This window comes from Plasmodium coatneyi, chromosome 12, assembly GCF_001680005.1.
Source record: "Plasmodium coatneyi strain Hackeri chromosome 12, complete sequence".
NCBI classification, from domain to species: domain Eukaryota; phylum Apicomplexa; class Aconoidasida; order Haemosporida; family Plasmodiidae; genus Plasmodium; species Plasmodium coatneyi.
In genome coordinates, this window is record NC_033567.1 from 940,940 (window position 1) to 958,280 (window position 17,341).

A 17,341-nucleotide genomic window follows, 5' to 3' on the forward strand; every position below is an offset into this window, starting at 1 on the left:
ATTTTACCGCCAACCTTTGGCAAGGTGATAAAAAGACAAATGGCAGAACAGGCCGTAGGAACAAAGAATGTAGAAACGCACAACAGGCAGATCGAGTGGAATTACTTCATATGCAGGTACATAAAAAGGGGTGAACTATATTTTTTCCCCATTTTTATTTTTTTAAAATATTTGATTTTGCTACATTTTGCAACTCGCGATTTTTTTTTATCTACAGTTTGGGGCATATCCGTTGTCCCTACACTTGATGAGTGCGATATTTTGTGGGGGGTCATCACAACACATTGTCTGTGGTACTGTGTATCCTATACTTATAAACCCCCTCTTTTGCCTTTTTTTTTTTTTTTACTCATCTATTTTGTTAAAATTGAATTATTAGCGACACCCCCCTTCATGTGCACACGTGTACATTTCCTCGTCCATTCGTCCACATAGTAGTGTCCACTTCAGGGGGGCCTCTACGATCATTGCAAATTGTTTCCTTTTCTTCAATTTTGGGATTGTATACGGGAAACAAAACGACCTGCATACGTTTCGACCACCACGGGCAGGGAACAAAACGAGGTGTGCGAATTGCATTTCGTTTGGAGGACCAAATTGACGTAACCTATGCGTTCGTCCTTCCTACTTGTTCATCCCAGTGGAGTGACACACATATATGTGTCAAAAAAAAAAATACAAATTGTAGAGAGATATTTCTGTTCGCATTTGCGTATACATCAGAAGGGACTATTTGGAATTATTTTTTTTTTTATTTAATTTTTTTATTTATTTGGAAACGCATTATGCTTAAGCGAGTAAACGTTTTTACTTCGTCTTTGTGACTTTATTTTTCTCTTTCTGGTGGCGATACAATCAAATGGAAGGAAAAGCAAATTATGGCAATTTTGTAAAGTATCGCTGGGGTTGCACAGGGTCGAGGTGGCTTTGGCGACCTATGTATAAGAAGTACGCATAAAAGTGTGAAGAAAGCTAATCGAGAGACCTCCCTCCGATTGTTGTGCATACCGCGGCGTGTTATACGTGCCCGATTTGAAAAAGGAACATGGACACCGCGTTGTTTAGGTAGCTCCGCGTTAGCAGTTCATACTTCGTAGTTCACAGCTAGTTTATCGCAGCTGGCAGTGCCCACCATGCAGTTTGGGAACACTGCACATGTGGGCATGTATGCATGTACGCGTACACGCAGGTACGCGTAAAATTAGTGGTCGCCTTTTTTTATTTTTTCATGGCCCCGCGTTTTGTACTTGTTACATGCAGCAATGCCCAACACAACGAAACGTATAACGTACTGTACGCCTTTTTTTCATTTTTTTGCCTAGTGGATAAAGAAGTGACTCTTTAACTATATATTTTGGAGCATGCAAGTGTGTCCGCCTTTTTGCATACACGCTCGACAAAAAGTTGGAGAGAAAAAAATGAAAAAAAAGAAAAATATTTTTGTGAAACCAGGAAACCATTTTACTATACGTACGTGAAAGAAAAAATAGAAAATGATAAATGATAAATGACACATAGTAAAAGCAAAAAAATTCTACTTTCACATTTTAACACTTTTGCATTTTCAAAAGGGTAAAACGTTCATTTAGCGTTATTTTTCACCATTTTGATGTTTTCCTGTTTTGTATCGCTTTTTGACTTTTCCTTATTTAACTGTTTTTTAGCTATATATTTTTTTTTTAGCTATTTTTTTTTTTTTAGCTATTTTTTTTTTTTTTTTTTACCCCATTGTTAAAAAAATTATGAACAGTCAGAACATTTTCACATTTTAAGCTATTTTCCTCTTTTCTGTTTTTTTCTCCTTTTTTTTCACACACCCACTTTAACGTATACTCGTTCCACCCTACGATTTTTGTAAATTATTTACACGCGTACACTAAGAATAGGCAAACGAATAAACCAAAAAACATAGGAAAAGAATTTTCTGTGCAGCGTATTCTCCCCACTTGTGTGTATATATCTCCTTCTGGCAAGAGTGGAGTAACAGCGAACATTTCAAGTGTACCTATATGCGCACACCCATACAGATATGTACGAGTGTGTGTTTCCACCTGGGTATCTCCTCATGTGCGCTTGTAGATGTACCATGTGCACGGCCAATCTGACCTGTGTGCACCCGTGAGGAAAAAACTCGAATGAAACAATGTGAAGAGAAGCTACCCCGTCCAAGGTTAATGTCACACGTACGTGCCCATGCAATGGACACGATAACGTGAAAGCGCATGTCAGCATAAATGCCATCCAGGTGGAAGTGACAGCTAATCAAATCGTTCACCCCATAGGAAGAGGGGGGAAAAAAAATATAATGCAAATTCGTGCATACATATAATCATTCATGTATGCCCACCTGCTAGGAGTTATGCCGCTGAGTCACGCACTACGGAAATAAGCAGGGGGACAAATTGTAACCGTAATATGGTGGTATGTTGAAAAATTGCCTATCCTCGAGCGGCACAAAATGTAAAAAAGAAAAAAAATAATAAGCTAAAAGAAGAAAGGAACAACTACAGCAGGAGTAATAAAAAGAAAGGTCACTTCATTCGATGCCCCCTTCGAATCGGTTGGGAACGCACATCAATCTGCGCAGGAAATTTTTTAATTGGGAATGCGCGGTCAGGCGGTTCGTTGGAACACCCCGGTAATCTAATCCCTGCGCGCATCCAAAATGAGAGTAGAAGAATACAGGCACCAGGTGGGGGGGCACTGCAAATTGGTAAAACCGAAAGACTCATCGAAAGTGTACAAACCACTTATAGAAAATGAATACATTTTCTATGAGAAATTAGCGAACTTTGGAGCGTCTTCCGCGGAGTCGGGGCCATTACACATTTTGAAAAAATTCATCCCCAAATTTTATGGAGTGACTGAAATTGTCGTTGAGTATTCCTCGTCGTCTGAGATGGAGGACAATTTAGTTAACAAACAGAAAAGGAAAAATGAACCGGGTGGCAGTAAGGGTCGGAAATATTTCAGTTTGGATGAGCAGGATGAGAAAAACAATGTCGAGGAGCAACCGTCAAACGAATCACCTCACGACAATCCCGAAGAAGGAGAAAAGGACACGAAAAGTAACAGCTGCGCCAAGGGGAAGAAGCGAAAGAAATGCATCCCGCACATCGTGTTGGAAGATCTCGTGTACGGATTTAAGCGACCATGTGTGCTGGACATCAAAATGGGCAAAAGACAAAGAAAAATAGGTGCGTCCTTAGAAAAAAGAAAAAGACAAGTAGAAAAAAGCTTTAAAACAACTAGCCATTCTCTAGGATTTAGATTATGCGGTTGCCAACATTACAACAAAGTAAATGACAAATTATTTTATAAAGATAAATATTGGGGTAGAAATTTAACAAAGGAAAATATCCCATGGGCAATTCGAAATTGGTTCTGGAATGGTATCCTACTATACGATGAATTGATTCCATTATTGCTAGAAAAGTTACATCGATTTTTTAACTGCATAATGGAGTTACGACATTATCGCTTTTGGTCTTCTTCCCTTCTTTGGGTTTTCGATGGAGGACTAACTGACCAAAAAGCGAGATCAAATTCGCTAGACATACGAATGATAGATTTTGCCAATACCATTTATTTACAAGATAACCCATCTGTGGATGATGAATATATCTTTGGTCTTAAAAACTTAATTCATTCCATGCAGATCCTAAATAACACCATTCAAGGGATGCATTTCTTACCCCGACAAATTAGTACTTGTTTTTACTCGGAAAATTGTAAACAAATGGAAAATTCACATCGTTCCATTTTTAAGAAATCCAAGTCAGCCATTTTAGAAGACAACTTAAAAAAAAAAAAAAAAAAAAATCTGTACATAAATTTTGAATTTTTAAAAAATGCCAAAGCGAGGCGGAAAAGTAGTAACGTTTATTCGAATCACATGACAGATTCGTTGGCAACCCAGTTGGCAGATGATTCCCCAAAAGGGACAAGTGATGACGGATTAGCATTTCATTACCTTAACAAATTTATAGGAAAAAAGAAGAAAAATATATGGAATCAAGCGCAGTACTTTAGTAACTCCGATTCACCCATCGGGAATCACATGAGCTTCTCTCCGTATAGCAATCCGGTGGGAAGAGTCCACAACAGGGAGGTGTGCTTCAGTGGTTGGTTAGATGAGGCCCTTCCTGGGAATGTTACCCACCGAACTGGGGAAAGTACCCATTTGAATATCCCCCTCATACCACTTACCAGCGTTGACCACAAGGAGGATGGTCCAACTCCAGGAAAACATTCGTATAGAAGCGATCTCCAGGGGAAGGCGAATATAACCACGTTTAATGAAAGTGTGAACGGGCTTGTGGTAAATGACGTCCTACCGTTGGAGACACTTCAAATGGGCGACAACCTAAGGGATGACCACCACTCGGAAATGCCCTCCAGCGGGAAGGAGCCCGTTTCCCCAATAAATTTGATCGATGATTCCAAACGGGCGCACCCCGTAGATAAAGAAGAACTTGTAGACCTGTCGAAAAGAACAACTACCACCACTAAACAAAATGAGACATCAGAACAAGTGCCAACAAATAACCCCATCGATGAAGCAAAGATCGTACGATTCGAAGGGAAGCAAATGGACTGTGATCATGCCATCACGACTAACCATGAAACTGATGGGAGGAATCGCCAAACAGGAGAAAGCGCAATCGAGATGAATGAGGTAAAAACAAATTTCTCTTTCAAAAGTAAAGGTAAAAATTGCCATCCCATAAATCATACCCAACAAGAAGCAACAAGTGGAGTAACCGAAAAGGGAAAAATTGCACAAAATGACGATTGCCAAAAATGTGTGAATAAATCAGGTGAAAAACAGACTATTGATGACAAACTATCGCACAGCAATGCCCCGCTACTTCAAACTCGTGAAAAAGATTCTTCCATGTTGGGAGAGAGCGATTTATTTGGAAAGGGCAACTCAGAGGAGAGAAACGAGAACAATGTGTATGAACAAGTAATACAAGAAGTTATAGTCAAGACGTTAAAAGTCGCTTCGAGGGGTAAGGAGAGGGAGAAAATTGCGTCTGTTAGCATTGCGAATAAGACTCCTTTGAATGGGAACTGCACGAATACGATCGAAGATGAAAGGGAAGACGATGGGTACCGCAACGAGGGTGAGCCAAAGGGACAGGAAAATGCCTTTACAAATTTTTGTGAGTCAGGACGGAAAGGCCCACCTTACAAGCACGAGTATATTTTGTTAAATGAAGCGAGTATAAATGAGATCGCACAGAATGAGGATGAAAGGATCTATGGGAAGGGAAGCGACGAGGAGGTGGAGAAAAAGGAGGAAAACAGAATCGGAAAAAATAATCAGCAGGAAGACAGGGAAAACACTGAACAAAACCTGAATGAGAGAGGATCCCACATCCAGCAATATATGCAAGAGGGCTTAAACCACGGCATGCTCAAAAAAAGGGAGAGTCCAATTGGAAGCGCACTTCCGCCTAAACTCCCAAACGATTCGTTGATGAGAGAAACAAAATGGAATCTTCTCAGGAGAAACGTAAACCTCAAAGTGTTCATCAATCATATGATTAAGAAAGAAATTGAGGAGAAAAAGAAGGTACAAGGGTATCCGTACCTTTTAGTTAAGGGTAGAAGCGAACTGGACCTCCAAGCCTTGCGCAGGGAGCACAGACCGAGCAAAGTCGGTGGAGCCAGCAGAATCAGCAGAGACAGTAGAACGAGGGGCGAACTACCCCCTATACATAACCCCTACCTCTTGGAAAAGAGCCTCAGCTACAGTTACAGTCACCGCAACACCCGCAGTCACTCCCACGACTGCACCTACAGCTCAGATTCAGGCCTGATTTACAACAGAAGCCTGCAACGGCGGGATCTGATGAAAATGCTGAAAAAGGAAGCGAGAATCACCAGCAAGAGGTGCAGCTCCTGCACAGATATACCCTTGACAATAAAAAAAGGAAAAAAAAAAACCAAAAAAAGAAAAAATATAAAAAAAAAACTTTTTAAAAGAATGAACATCCTATCGGGAATGAAAAATAACATAATCAAATCACCTCCCAAAATAATTTTTTCTAATAAGACGGTTCCTAATCAACATTGTGTAACACCCCCTATTGAGTACACACCAAAGAGCGATTCCGTTTGCAGAATTACAGACGGTTTTAACGTCTTCACGCCAGAGTATAGAAGCAACCGATACGTTCACTCCGTCATCAGCCAGAGGCACAACACACACATCGGTCGCGCCACAAATAATCAAAGAGGTTATAACCCATTTCGGGAAAAGAACCTGATAGTACCCCTAACGGACACGAATTCCAGTGAGAAGTACCTTCGAAGGTCCCTGTCCGAACCCAACTTGTACAAATTTGGCTACTTCAGATGCATCCTTAACGACTTCAATGGCACCAAAATTAATTACAACAGTTTGGTTGCAAACAGGTTAGATAAGATGAGTAAGGTTCCCATTTACAACCAGATATATGGATTCACGTCGTCCAATTCCAGCGATCTGGATTCATCCGATGGATCATGGGGCCACTAATTTTTCTCTTCCATGGGGGGTGTGGAGGGAAAGTTTTTTCTCCCCCAAGCTGGAACATAACCTGAAACACAACCTGAACCCCAACCCCGATTAATGCCTGGGTATCCCTGCTTCGCACAAGTATGTGCTCACCATGTGATAAATTCGGCATCCTAGCGTTGCAACGTCCCCTTTTTTTTTTTTAATTAACTTTTTCGCGTACTTTTTCTAGTCTAATTGGGGAGCCTTACCAACCTTTGTAACGCTTTGCGAAGTTCATTTCACGCAATTTTTTTTTTTTTCATTTTGTCACGTGGCTTTCGTTCCCCCGCTTCCCCTTTTTCGTTGTGATTCATTTTAGTAATGGTTAAAAAGAACACACCGGATAAGCACAAAACTGTCCAGGAGGGAACTTTACGCATAAAACTGATTATAGAATTTTCCCCCGCCTTTTTTTTTTTTTTTTTTTAACCTCACTACGTGAGTGTGCAAGCGGTACGTATGTTCTTGCCTCCCACTTGATGATGCTCTCGTTTGGTAAATTATCGTCGTAGTGGGGATAGGATTCCTTTTTTGTGCACACCCGTGAACTCGCTGTCTCACGTTTTTACCTGCCGGGGGGAGGAATAATTTTACGACAGTTTAGTTTGGCAAGCTTCCCAAATGCTGCAAAAAACAGAAAGGCGAAAAACCCAACTGTCGTAAAATTGTTCCTCCCACGGACACATTCGCACTTGCTTTGGCCGCTATACACATTAGTTCCTAGTAATGCACCTGTTTATTTCCCTCTGCATGTACCCCCTGCCTAATCGAACGGGTAACTTTTCCACCACCTTGGTACACTGACCCGCACACTGGCCTACATGTTGGCGAATTTTTTTTCTTCACATTTTACCTGATTTGATTTTGCCGCTCGATCATTTCTGCATTCGCTGTGCCATTTGTTCGCTTTCTTTTTTTTTTTTTTTTTTTCTTAACCACGCACACTTTTGCGTGTACATAACTGCATCCCCATGTGCACGCTTCACGAATATCGAGAGTAACATTTGAAGGGTTTGGCCCCCTGCCCGCAAAATGCCAATTTCACTCATTTTGACATTCGGAAATTAATTGTGAAGCAGCAGACACGTTAATACGCATGCCTAACGAAAAATGCGCTGGCCCGAACACACCCTGGAGTGATTACGGGAAAGGAATTGCCGCACATCGATTTGCTCTTACGGTTAGGTACCACACACAGACATCCCCACCCCTTCATGTGAACACACACACACTCCAACCCCCCACGCGCACGCAACGGAACGGATGCCAGACCTCTAACTCAAAATGCTTGGTTGCACAGAAGAACCAAAGTAATATGTATGAACAGAAATACGTTCCTCCATAACTGGAGGGAAATGAAATGTTTCCATCTTTTACGAAAATGTTTTATGTTTTTTTTTTTTTTCTTTTTTTTTTTTCATGTTGTATCGTCTTTTTAGTTTAGAAGATCCAACGAAAAAAAGATTCATCATTTTTGGATTGCCGTTCTCGGGGAAAACATCCATAATTTACTTCTTCAAGTTGGGCTACCTCATAACAACGGTAAGCGCACCTTTACGGAAGGGCAGCGCCGCACACACAGCTTTTTACTCTCCCCCCCATTTGAGAACGATCAGGTGGTGTCTTCCATGTAGAGGTTTCGTAGTTTCTTCAATTTTTACAAAAAATGTAAAGGGGGGGAAAGCATACACGGGGGAGGTGCACACGATTTGTTTGCCATCCAGCGAATGGAAATAAATTAACTACTTTAGTGGTCCGGAAAGCGCATTCCCAAACGGTTGTAAAGGTTTCGTGAGAATGTGCGCTCTTATTATGACCGCACGGAAACCTGCTTCTCCTCTCAGGTAAGAACACTCTTCATCAACGAAGAAAGTTTCAGCGTGAAAATTAAAACGGACAAAAACAGACTGGGCGAAAGGAATTACGAAATAACCTTCTTCGAGGTAGGAACGGATTGCTCATACAGCTTAATAAAAGAATATGCAGACGTTTCAAATGACGTGATCTATATTGTCGACAGTGCACACAAAAGTGCCCTAAGTGAGGCCAGAGAAGAATTCATCAGAATTATATATGATTTTCGATTTGTGTATAGAAAATGTAAATTCTTAATTTTTATGAATAAGCAAGATTCGAATGGCTGCCTCCCGTCAGAGGAAATTATAAATTATTTCGCCCTTCCAAAGGAGTTGCACTTTAGGTGTAAATTCTTTTCTTGTAGCACCTTATCTGGTCAGGGACTTAAAGAGGGCTTAGAATGGCTGGTGAACACGAACGTTTTTGTTGACAAAAATGATGATACCGTTGAAAGGAGTGGTGGAACATTTTGCAACTACTAGTACAGTCGCAGGTTTATTTTTTATTTTATTTTTTTTTTACTGTTCGTTTGGTGAATTCACATTTTTTAGCAGAGAGATAGGCGTTCCTCAGACTGTTGCATCCACGTTCGCAAGTATTTACCTTTGTGTACACATACGTAAACACATTGAATAGACTTTTTAATAATGACTACCTTCCGTAATACTTTCCTTTTTATTGACCTTTTTATTTATGAAATATTTCATAAGTTTATCTGCGTGCCAATTTGTATTTTTGTTGTGTCATTCCTTACGCGTGTCTCTCCACTTTTGCTCTATGACCCTGTCATGCGCTTCCACATTTTCTTTTTTTAAGTTTTAAATCGCCATATGTGCTACAATTTTTCTCCCTTTGGAAATAACAAATTTAATTTGTTCAAAAAAAAAAAAAAAAAAAAAAAAAGGTGTATCACTCCTTGTGACCATGTCCATTTGGGAAAGACAAAGATGATGAACAACGGTACAAAATACAAGATAGGCACAACTGCCCAAAATGGGAAGCTTTCCGTTTTTAAAATATGTTTAAGTGGAGAGTCCTTTCGCCTATAATGTCGTTAAGCTGGGAGGAGAGGGACAAATGGATGTGCACATACAATGTAGAATAAAAGAACATGTTCCGAGGGGAAACAATAAAATGAAATTTTTAAATGAGAAATAAATTCCTCCCATTTTTCCTTTTTCACCATCCCCGTTTTTTTCCAACCCATCTTGTATTTTCATTTTTAAAATTAAATTACCTGGTCAAGCTCTTCCAAAATGTTCTGATCGCCTTCACCCACATCCTTGTGGAACCTCTCGGCTAGCTTCTGCAAAAAATAAAATAAAATGAAAAAAAATAAAATAAAAAAATTCTCTTAATTCTTAACAGGATGAGAAAAAAGGTGTACTCCTTTTTAGCTTATATACCTTTAAGGAATTTTCCGAATATTCCTTTTCCACTTCATCCTTGATGTCCTTTACTTCGTATTCTTGCACAGCGTAAAAGACAAAAATGTGAACAATTTTCGCAACAGCGAAGAGTTACACGGGAAAAATGAATAATTATGGTTTACAGAAAAAGTCAATCTCACCTTCACTCATTTTATCCCCCGGAATGGCATTCACAGAGTGCGAATTTAAAGGCTGCGGAAAGGTAAATCAGAACAGGACATTTTTCCTTGTTCGCGTTAAAAACGACTGATATGTGGCGTAGAACTAACCTTATATATGTTCAGTACATCATAGGGGAGTTGCGCATATGCTGTGCACACAAACGCGAGGAGGAAAAGAAGGAAGCGTCCCATGCTAGGCAAAACAGAAGGGAAAGAAAGGGCCACGCGGTTGGAAGTAGACATGGGAGTATTACACAAAATAGACGTAGCAAGGAGGGAAAACAACATATTTTTACCCTTTGGAGAACAATACGCATTTAAGCAAAACAAACAGTTCGATTGGGGGTAAAAATAAAAAAGATTTAATTTGGTGAAGCCTTTTCTTTTTGCAGAATAGGAGTGCTAGCCATTTTGTCCCATTTTTTTTTTTTTTTTTTTTTTTTTTTTTTTTTTTTTTGCCGTTTCTTCTATTTAAACGCAAAATGTACCCTCTTGCATATGTTTGCTTTTTAGGGGGATGTTCACTCGTGTGTGTAAATACAACAGACAGGAATTCACATCCATTTATGTTCCTCCCTTGGAAAACTGAATAAAACGGCAGACAGGCGTTAACTGTAAATGTATGGGCAAAGACAGCGAAGCGTATACTTGCCTTTCATCAACCCCACAGCTAAAATAAAACATGTGCTGAAGGCAGAACAAATAATCATCCATTTAGCACTGCCTTGGGGGAAGGATATACAAGATAATGTAATCCTACCTGTCTCTACAAACACTCGTAAATACTTCCACTTGGTGAATTATTTTACAACGTTCTTTCGATTTAGTCAACTGGTCTGTTAACTTTTTTTTTTTCCAAATTTTTTGGCTTCTCCATATGCGCGACCATAACATCACTGCGCAGAAACAAAGCCATGCAAAATGCAATGTGATGAGTGCGGTTTAAGTGTGCTTGGTGATAGTTTAAAAAAGATTTTCCATCCCGTGGTGACTCACCCGTGAGGATGTTACATGCGTAACCGTCTGTGCACACATGTTTGCCTTCGTCCAGCATAAAGAGAAAAATAAGTATGTTCGCGCATATACACACGCATGCAGAGCATACTTATGCCCTTCCATTAAAATGTCTGCAGTGATCTATGCGCCTTGTCCCGTAACAATAACGAAAAAATTATTTAACAGGGGAGCGATTTTTAAAACGCAATTCCTATCTTTGAAATGAAGACGGTATGCACATTATAAATGAACGGGTTTTCCACTACAGTTACATCCCCCCCCACCAAAAAAAAAAGACCTTAAAAAAAAATATATATATGTACATGTATATACATATATATATAAAAGAATGTAAAGCAAGTTTGCCTTCCCCATTGTTGCGAGGAAAATTACTTTCCTTACGTGCGTCCAACTTCTTCCCCGTCTCGTGCAACTCCGCTAACAATACCGTTGGAGTACCAAAAAAAAAAATGATAAAAAATGAATAAAAATGAGGTGAACAACTTTTTGTGCCAGTTTGACTTTTCCGCCCTGGAGGAGTTGGACCCATCATTAGGTAACTTCAAAAGTGGGCAGTCGGGAAAAAGTCTTCCGGAGGTTTTTTTTTCCAGTCTACCTGACACAGAGTAGATGCTATCAATACAACGCGATCATTCTACGAGCCTACCTTTGCACATGCACGCGCCCTTTGCAGCGGACGGCTACACCGCCTGTTACAGAAAAGAAGTCCCATTCGAGATAAAAGTGGAGCAGGCAAACGACGGGCCGCAGGAAATAGGCTCACTGGAAATTATAACGGTGAAACTTTTGGCGTTGGTAGGGAGGAGGGGTTGACCGTGCGGATACGTGTAATCCGTGTTGCCATCCGTGTGGTTTAAAACCCACATTTAGTGCGCCGCCTTATCCTGCACACATAGCTACAGAACTGTTATTTTTTCCACACCACCTGCAGGGGGAGGAATCAAATGCCAAGCGCATCAAGATAGAACTAACCTGCGAAGCGGACCTGTTTTTTCACTTTACGCAAATGTAATGAATGAGCCTCGGTGATATCGTACGGGGCCACTCCGATGTGTTTCTGCGCAAAGCGAATTTGCCTTTCTTCCTACCGCTCTCCTTCGCTTGTCCATTTCGTACACTTTTTTTGGACTTCCTATTTCCCCTCCCCTACTACAGAGTAGACGAACGCTCGTTTGAAGCTATGCAGGCCAGCCAAAAACTTATGATTAATTTTTCCGAATATTTGGAAGTTCTAATAAAAATGTTCAACTCCTGTGTAGGGGACCCGCGCAGGTGGAGATGGATTACGCAGCTTTGAGCACGTCTTCCTTTTTTTTTTATTTAATTTGGTTATTCATACCAAGCAGTAAAAATGTTTTACTTTGTGTTGTGGCAATTTACATGACTTGATACTCTGACCTGTGTGTGTGTTTTTTTTTTTTTTTTTCTTTCCCAGCTTTTTGGCTGTTCTGACTGTGAAGCAAAATGGAAAAGCTCGGCTGGATTTCATAAAGGTGAAAAGGACAAAATGTAATTTCTCCGCGTAATGTGCTCACCAGTGCAGTGCCTTTTCCTTTTTAAAGCATATTTGTGTTTTCATGCAGTTGGCTTATTTTTCTTTTTTTTCTTTTCTTTTCTTTTGAAGAACGTCGAATATAAGTTCATCGAACTACTGGTGTGCGAACTTATCCAGTCCTCCGAGGAAACAATAAGGGAGAGCATTTCCTACAGGTACAATGCCATCAAGTCGAAAAATTCCATAATGTACAAAAGGTTACAAGTAGGTGAATACGAGGGAAAATGACCCCAAGGAAGGGGAAAAAAGTGATAAGTGCATATGACAGGGATTTATATACTCAGGTGTATTTCATACGTTATTTGTACGCTCCCGCTAATGACACTTCCTCATGCCTTCTTCGCACATTCCACCAATTGTGCACCCCCCCCGAAATGTGCAGGACATAAATCTGTTAATCAAGTCGAAAAACCCGTCCCTCCTAATGCAACTCCAAAAAACGGTAAACAAGCAAATGGAACTTCGGAAGAACAGACACTACATCAGAAACATATATAACTCGAGTTGAGCAAGGGAGCATTTCCCCTCTGCAGAGAAAGAGATACCAATACGTGTGCATAGTTGGATACTAAACCCGCCTTACATTATGCGTCGGTAAGCCTTCATCAGGCTAGTAAACTATTTACAATTAAAGCGGCTTCTCAGAAGGGAAGCTCTATGGCGGAGGGGGGGGGAAATCTCTCCCACCTTTTTTGTGCCCTCCACCAATTGCACCTTTAAATTAACTTCCACGTGGAACCATCTTAATGAACTCTTTTTTCACGTAATCCTTTATTACTGCTTTTTTGTTTCTCGTTTGAGCGATAAACTTGCTTCCCCAAAATTGGGGAGCCACGTGAATATGGCTCTCCCCGTTGTACGAAAAAAATAAAATGGATAAATGCACAGATGAGTACACAGATAATTGCACGAATATGGGCCCACATTTCTAGTATACACTCCACTGGACTGCACACATGTCGTGAATTTTTTTTTTTTGTGCACAGGGCAGTAATGCCTCAAATGGGCACCAAGTGGTGCTCGTTAAAACGAGTACAGACGCAAGGGAATTTCCACCTCGTTTTTGAAAGCCAACGTGGATATACACATCCACGCAAGGGCGCTATTGCCCACAGGTATAAACCAAAATTTTAAGTTATACAATGCTGGGTAGTAAAAAAGAGAGGACAGTTTTTGTCAATATGAGGGGAGGAATAAAAACATGCGAAAGTAGTCGTCATCTCATCTGTCAGGTGAAGAGACTCACTATCAGTGAGCATCAACTCGATCATATTTTTGAGCAATTAAACATCCACCTATATTTACGCTTACAGTTTTTTCCTCGCCCCTTTTTTTTTCTCTCCTTCCAATTTATTCATCTTTTGTTCTCTTTCATGTTAATTTCGCCACCACTCAATGGTTCAGATGACGGTTTAGTGCCGTTAGCTTTGCGGAACTGCACAATATATGTACACGTGCTCAAAAAAAAAAAAAAAAGAATACAGCAATGCACCGTTACTGATCTGTGTTGTACACAACACTACACAACAACAGACGTGTTTTCCTCTATCCCGGTGTACCATTCTACAAGTGGATATATGTTAAGTTTCCAAATCGGCTTATGTGTACCCCCTTTCATATGCATATAAAAACCATTTTGATCACTTTTTGTATTCGTTTTGGTTAAAAAAAAAAAAAGCTGTTTGTTTTTTGCAAAATGTTAAGTGTCCACATGCTACGAATTCATGCAATTTATTTTTTTGTCTTCTCACCACCACTTGGTCATAAACGTGGCGTTGCAGAGAGGAAAAAAAAAAAAAGGAAAATTAATGTGGCTGCTCATGCATTTAAAATTATTAGTTCCAGAGAAGAATTATATTCTTCAGCGGGGAAGGAACAAATAAGAGTAATAGGAAGCACGATAAGAGTGTACAAAAAACTCACTCCAAATATAATAATGTGAAGTTAAAAAAAAGGAAAGAATGGAATAAATGAAAAGTGCGACACATGAAACCATTCTTCCGGAACTTACCATCCCAACCCATCCCATTATCTTCCCACTATTATCTTACCATCTTCTAATTTTCTTCCTTCTTCCCACCCTTTGTGTATATTCAATAATTAATATACTTCATACATATAAATAATGTATACATTTATATAATCCAGATTTAGAGTAAACTTTGCACTATGAAGGAAATAAAGAATGAATGTATAAATGGAAAAATAAAAATTCGGTACCTGCTATTCCGGGATACTTATAATAAGGTATGAAGAATATGTATGTGTACTTCGAGAATTACCAAGAGGACTAAAGAGCAAGCACTTCGGTAAATATATTGTACAGGGCAGTGTACATGAAATACAGGGAATCAACGGGAACTAGGAAAAGATGTCAGCGGTAAATGAATATTACAGCAGCATGTATAAATATACAATGATCAGTAAATATTCCATAAAATATATTACATATTGGAGTACACATACATAGTGGAGTGCATACGTTTACATTATTTATGACATTCATAGAACATGTGCCAAAGGACTTTAAGTACTACACTTATGTACAAGAATTTGGACGACTGTATGAGATCTTATGCATGTGATAATGGGTGCAGGGCAAAGAAAAGTGAAGTGGAAAGTATGCTGACCAAATATAAAGTGAATGGACATAAAATACAGAGAGTTATAAGTGCCTGGTATGATACAAATAGGGAAAATTTTCAGGAGAGAACATGTAGATCCGATTGCACATGGTTTTATTATTGGCTAGGGAGTATGTTGCCCGGGGAATCTGAAGAATATGGTCAATTCAAAGATATTATGGAAGCAACTTACGGAGAGTTAAGGAAGTTAGTTCCAGGAGGAAGGTGTAAAAATAAGCAGCCTCAAGTAACTAAGGAAGAGTTCGAACAATTAAGAGTAATATTCGAGTATGTGCAGAATTATAGTGGAACAGGGGGAAAAAGAAAGAGGGAGGGGGTGTGCAGAAATGAACATCCGAAACATCAGGAAAGTGCTGCCAGGGCATATTGGCAATTGAATGAAAAATGTAATGTACAGCACGGGGGGGGTGATCTTTGTACAGGGTTTAATAGTATATTCAACAGAGGCTACAGTACAAGCAACCTAAGGACAGAACTTTCCCAGTTGGGTGAAGAATTGCAGAGCAGGGCCATAAGGGAAGAGCGGCATTCTACCGAGGTGGTTGCATTTCAGGAACTTCAAGCACAAACAGCCGAAGCAACCCGCACGGGGAAGCTGAGGGTTACGGAAGGAAGCTCCGAATCGGGTCCCGCAGGTCCACAGGGTCCACGAAGTGATAAGGGTGAAACACGTGAAATAGGTCAAGCAGGTGGAGGGGGTCCACAGGGTCAAGAAGGTACATCCGGTCCAAATAGTCAGAATGGTCCCAAGGCAAAGGGGGACGTGGATGTATCATTACCCAAGGTAGAAGGTGAACAGGGCCCATCTGGTGCAACAGGTGATAAGGGCGATAGGGGTCAAATGGGTCAAGCAGGTTCACAAATCCCCACAGAAACCAAGAAACTTGAAGAAAATCACCATGGTAATGGTGGTGAAAGTGGTAGGGAAGGGAAGAATGGTCAGGAGGTTACCTCAACACCGAGGGAAGGTGGTGCAGAAAGTGGACCAGGGGCTGTAGGTGGTCAGGACAGTGGTCGCAGCCATGAGGGTTCCGATTCCACTGATCATGAGGGTCTTTCTCCCTACAGTCCCCCTGGTGCGGACACTCACCATACTACTTCTTCTACGAGTAACGCCTTATTTAATGGTGAAGAGGTTGAAAGTATACCCCAGGGTACTAGCGCCATCCCTACCATCCCCATCGTATCTTCTGTATTGCCTGCGGTTGGAATTAGTGCCATTGTTTTTTATTTGTATAAGGTGAGTATAATTACACTTACAATTACACAAATGTGAAATATGGCGGATAAGCACTTTTCCTATAAGTAATAAATGTAAGGGAATGACGACGTTGTATACATTTTGCACATACTCATACCCCTCCCCGTTGTTTTTTCCTTTCTTTCCTTTTCCTTTAGTATACGTCCATATTCTCCCGTAAAAATAACTCTTTAGGAAGAAGTAGAAGAAAAAGAAGGTCCACCACCAGAAGTGAATATAATACATCATGGGAAGATACAACGGACGATGCAGAAGACGACTCAATGGAGTATTCAGGAACAGACCCAACGTTTGATTCCACAGATGATTCAACATACGACTCTGTGGAAGCTTCCAAAGCGGATTACGCAGAGGACTCGGGAACAGAGTCTACACTTGGTTCAACAACAATAGATTCAACAACGGGAGATGATTCCATGACGGAATATTCTACCGAATATACGACATCGTCTAGAGGAGCCAGAAATAGACAGGAGAGGCAACGCAGAAATATAAGGTATCATCGCATATAATAGTGCTTCTCCTCAATAACTACAGTGACCCACGTTTGTAACTGCACGACCATAACAGACATAGGAAATGCGCAGGGAAGGGTGCCATTTTGTCCATTTGCATGGACTATTGAATGACCACAACAGTCATGAAATTCCATAAAGAAGTTTTACACATATGCATGGAAAATATGGAAGGAGGGGACAAATAAAAAAAGGGGGAATTCCTTAAAACATATATTTAGGGGAAATATAAGTAAAAAAATTTATGGAAAAAAAAAGGGGGAAGGAAGGTGACAAACTGCTGGGGCAATTGTCAAAGGAAGAAAGGAAAAATTTGAGGAGTATCAACATACATGGAAGTGTTGCAATGA

At 40.2% G+C, this 17,341-nt stretch overlaps 4 protein-coding genes across 4 annotated transcripts; 3 read left to right on the plus strand and 1 right to left on the minus strand.

Moving 5' to 3' along the window:
* Positions 1 to 2,665: 2,665 nt before the first annotated feature.
* PCOAH_00038820 (Uncharacterized protein) lies at positions 2,666 to 6,529 on the plus strand (the record flags this gene model as incomplete). Its single annotated transcript, XM_020060673.1, has 1 exon — positions 2,666 to 6,529. The coding sequence occupies one exon, from the start codon at positions 2,666 to 2,668 to the stop codon at positions 6,527 to 6,529; it is 3,864 nt and encodes a 1,287-aa protein (XP_019916340.1).
* A 1,305-nt stretch (positions 6,530 to 7,834) lies between these two features.
* Positions 7,835 to 8,889, plus strand: PCOAH_00038830 (ADP-ribosylation factor; the record flags this gene model as incomplete). The annotated part of the gene is made up of 3 exons (XM_020060674.1): positions 7,835 to 7,860; positions 7,990 to 8,092; positions 8,395 to 8,889. 3 exons carry the CDS (start codon positions 7,835 to 7,837, stop codon positions 8,887 to 8,889), a joined length of 624 nt encoding a protein of 207 aa, XP_019916870.1.
* Positions 8,890 to 9,418: 529 nt separating this feature from the next.
* PCOAH_00038840 (Uncharacterized protein) lies at positions 9,419 to 10,190 on the minus strand (the record flags this gene model as incomplete). The annotated part of the gene is made up of 5 exons (XM_020060675.1): positions 9,419 to 9,466; positions 9,645 to 9,713; positions 9,814 to 9,875; positions 9,978 to 10,029; positions 10,107 to 10,190. The coding sequence occupies 5 exons, from the start codon at positions 10,188 to 10,190 to the stop codon at positions 9,419 to 9,421; spliced, it is 315 nt and encodes a 104-aa protein (XP_019916446.1).
* A 956-nt stretch (positions 10,191 to 11,146) lies between these two features.
* On the plus strand, positions 11,147 to 13,078 carry PCOAH_00038850 (Uncharacterized protein; the record flags this gene model as incomplete). Its single annotated transcript, XM_020060676.1, has 7 exons — positions 11,147 to 11,550; positions 11,689 to 11,810; positions 11,947 to 12,023; positions 12,171 to 12,287; positions 12,451 to 12,508; positions 12,640 to 12,774; positions 12,953 to 13,078. 7 exons carry the CDS (start codon positions 11,475 to 11,477, stop codon positions 13,076 to 13,078), a joined length of 711 nt encoding a protein of 236 aa, XP_019916156.1.
* Positions 13,079 to 17,341: the final 4,263 nt, after the last annotated feature.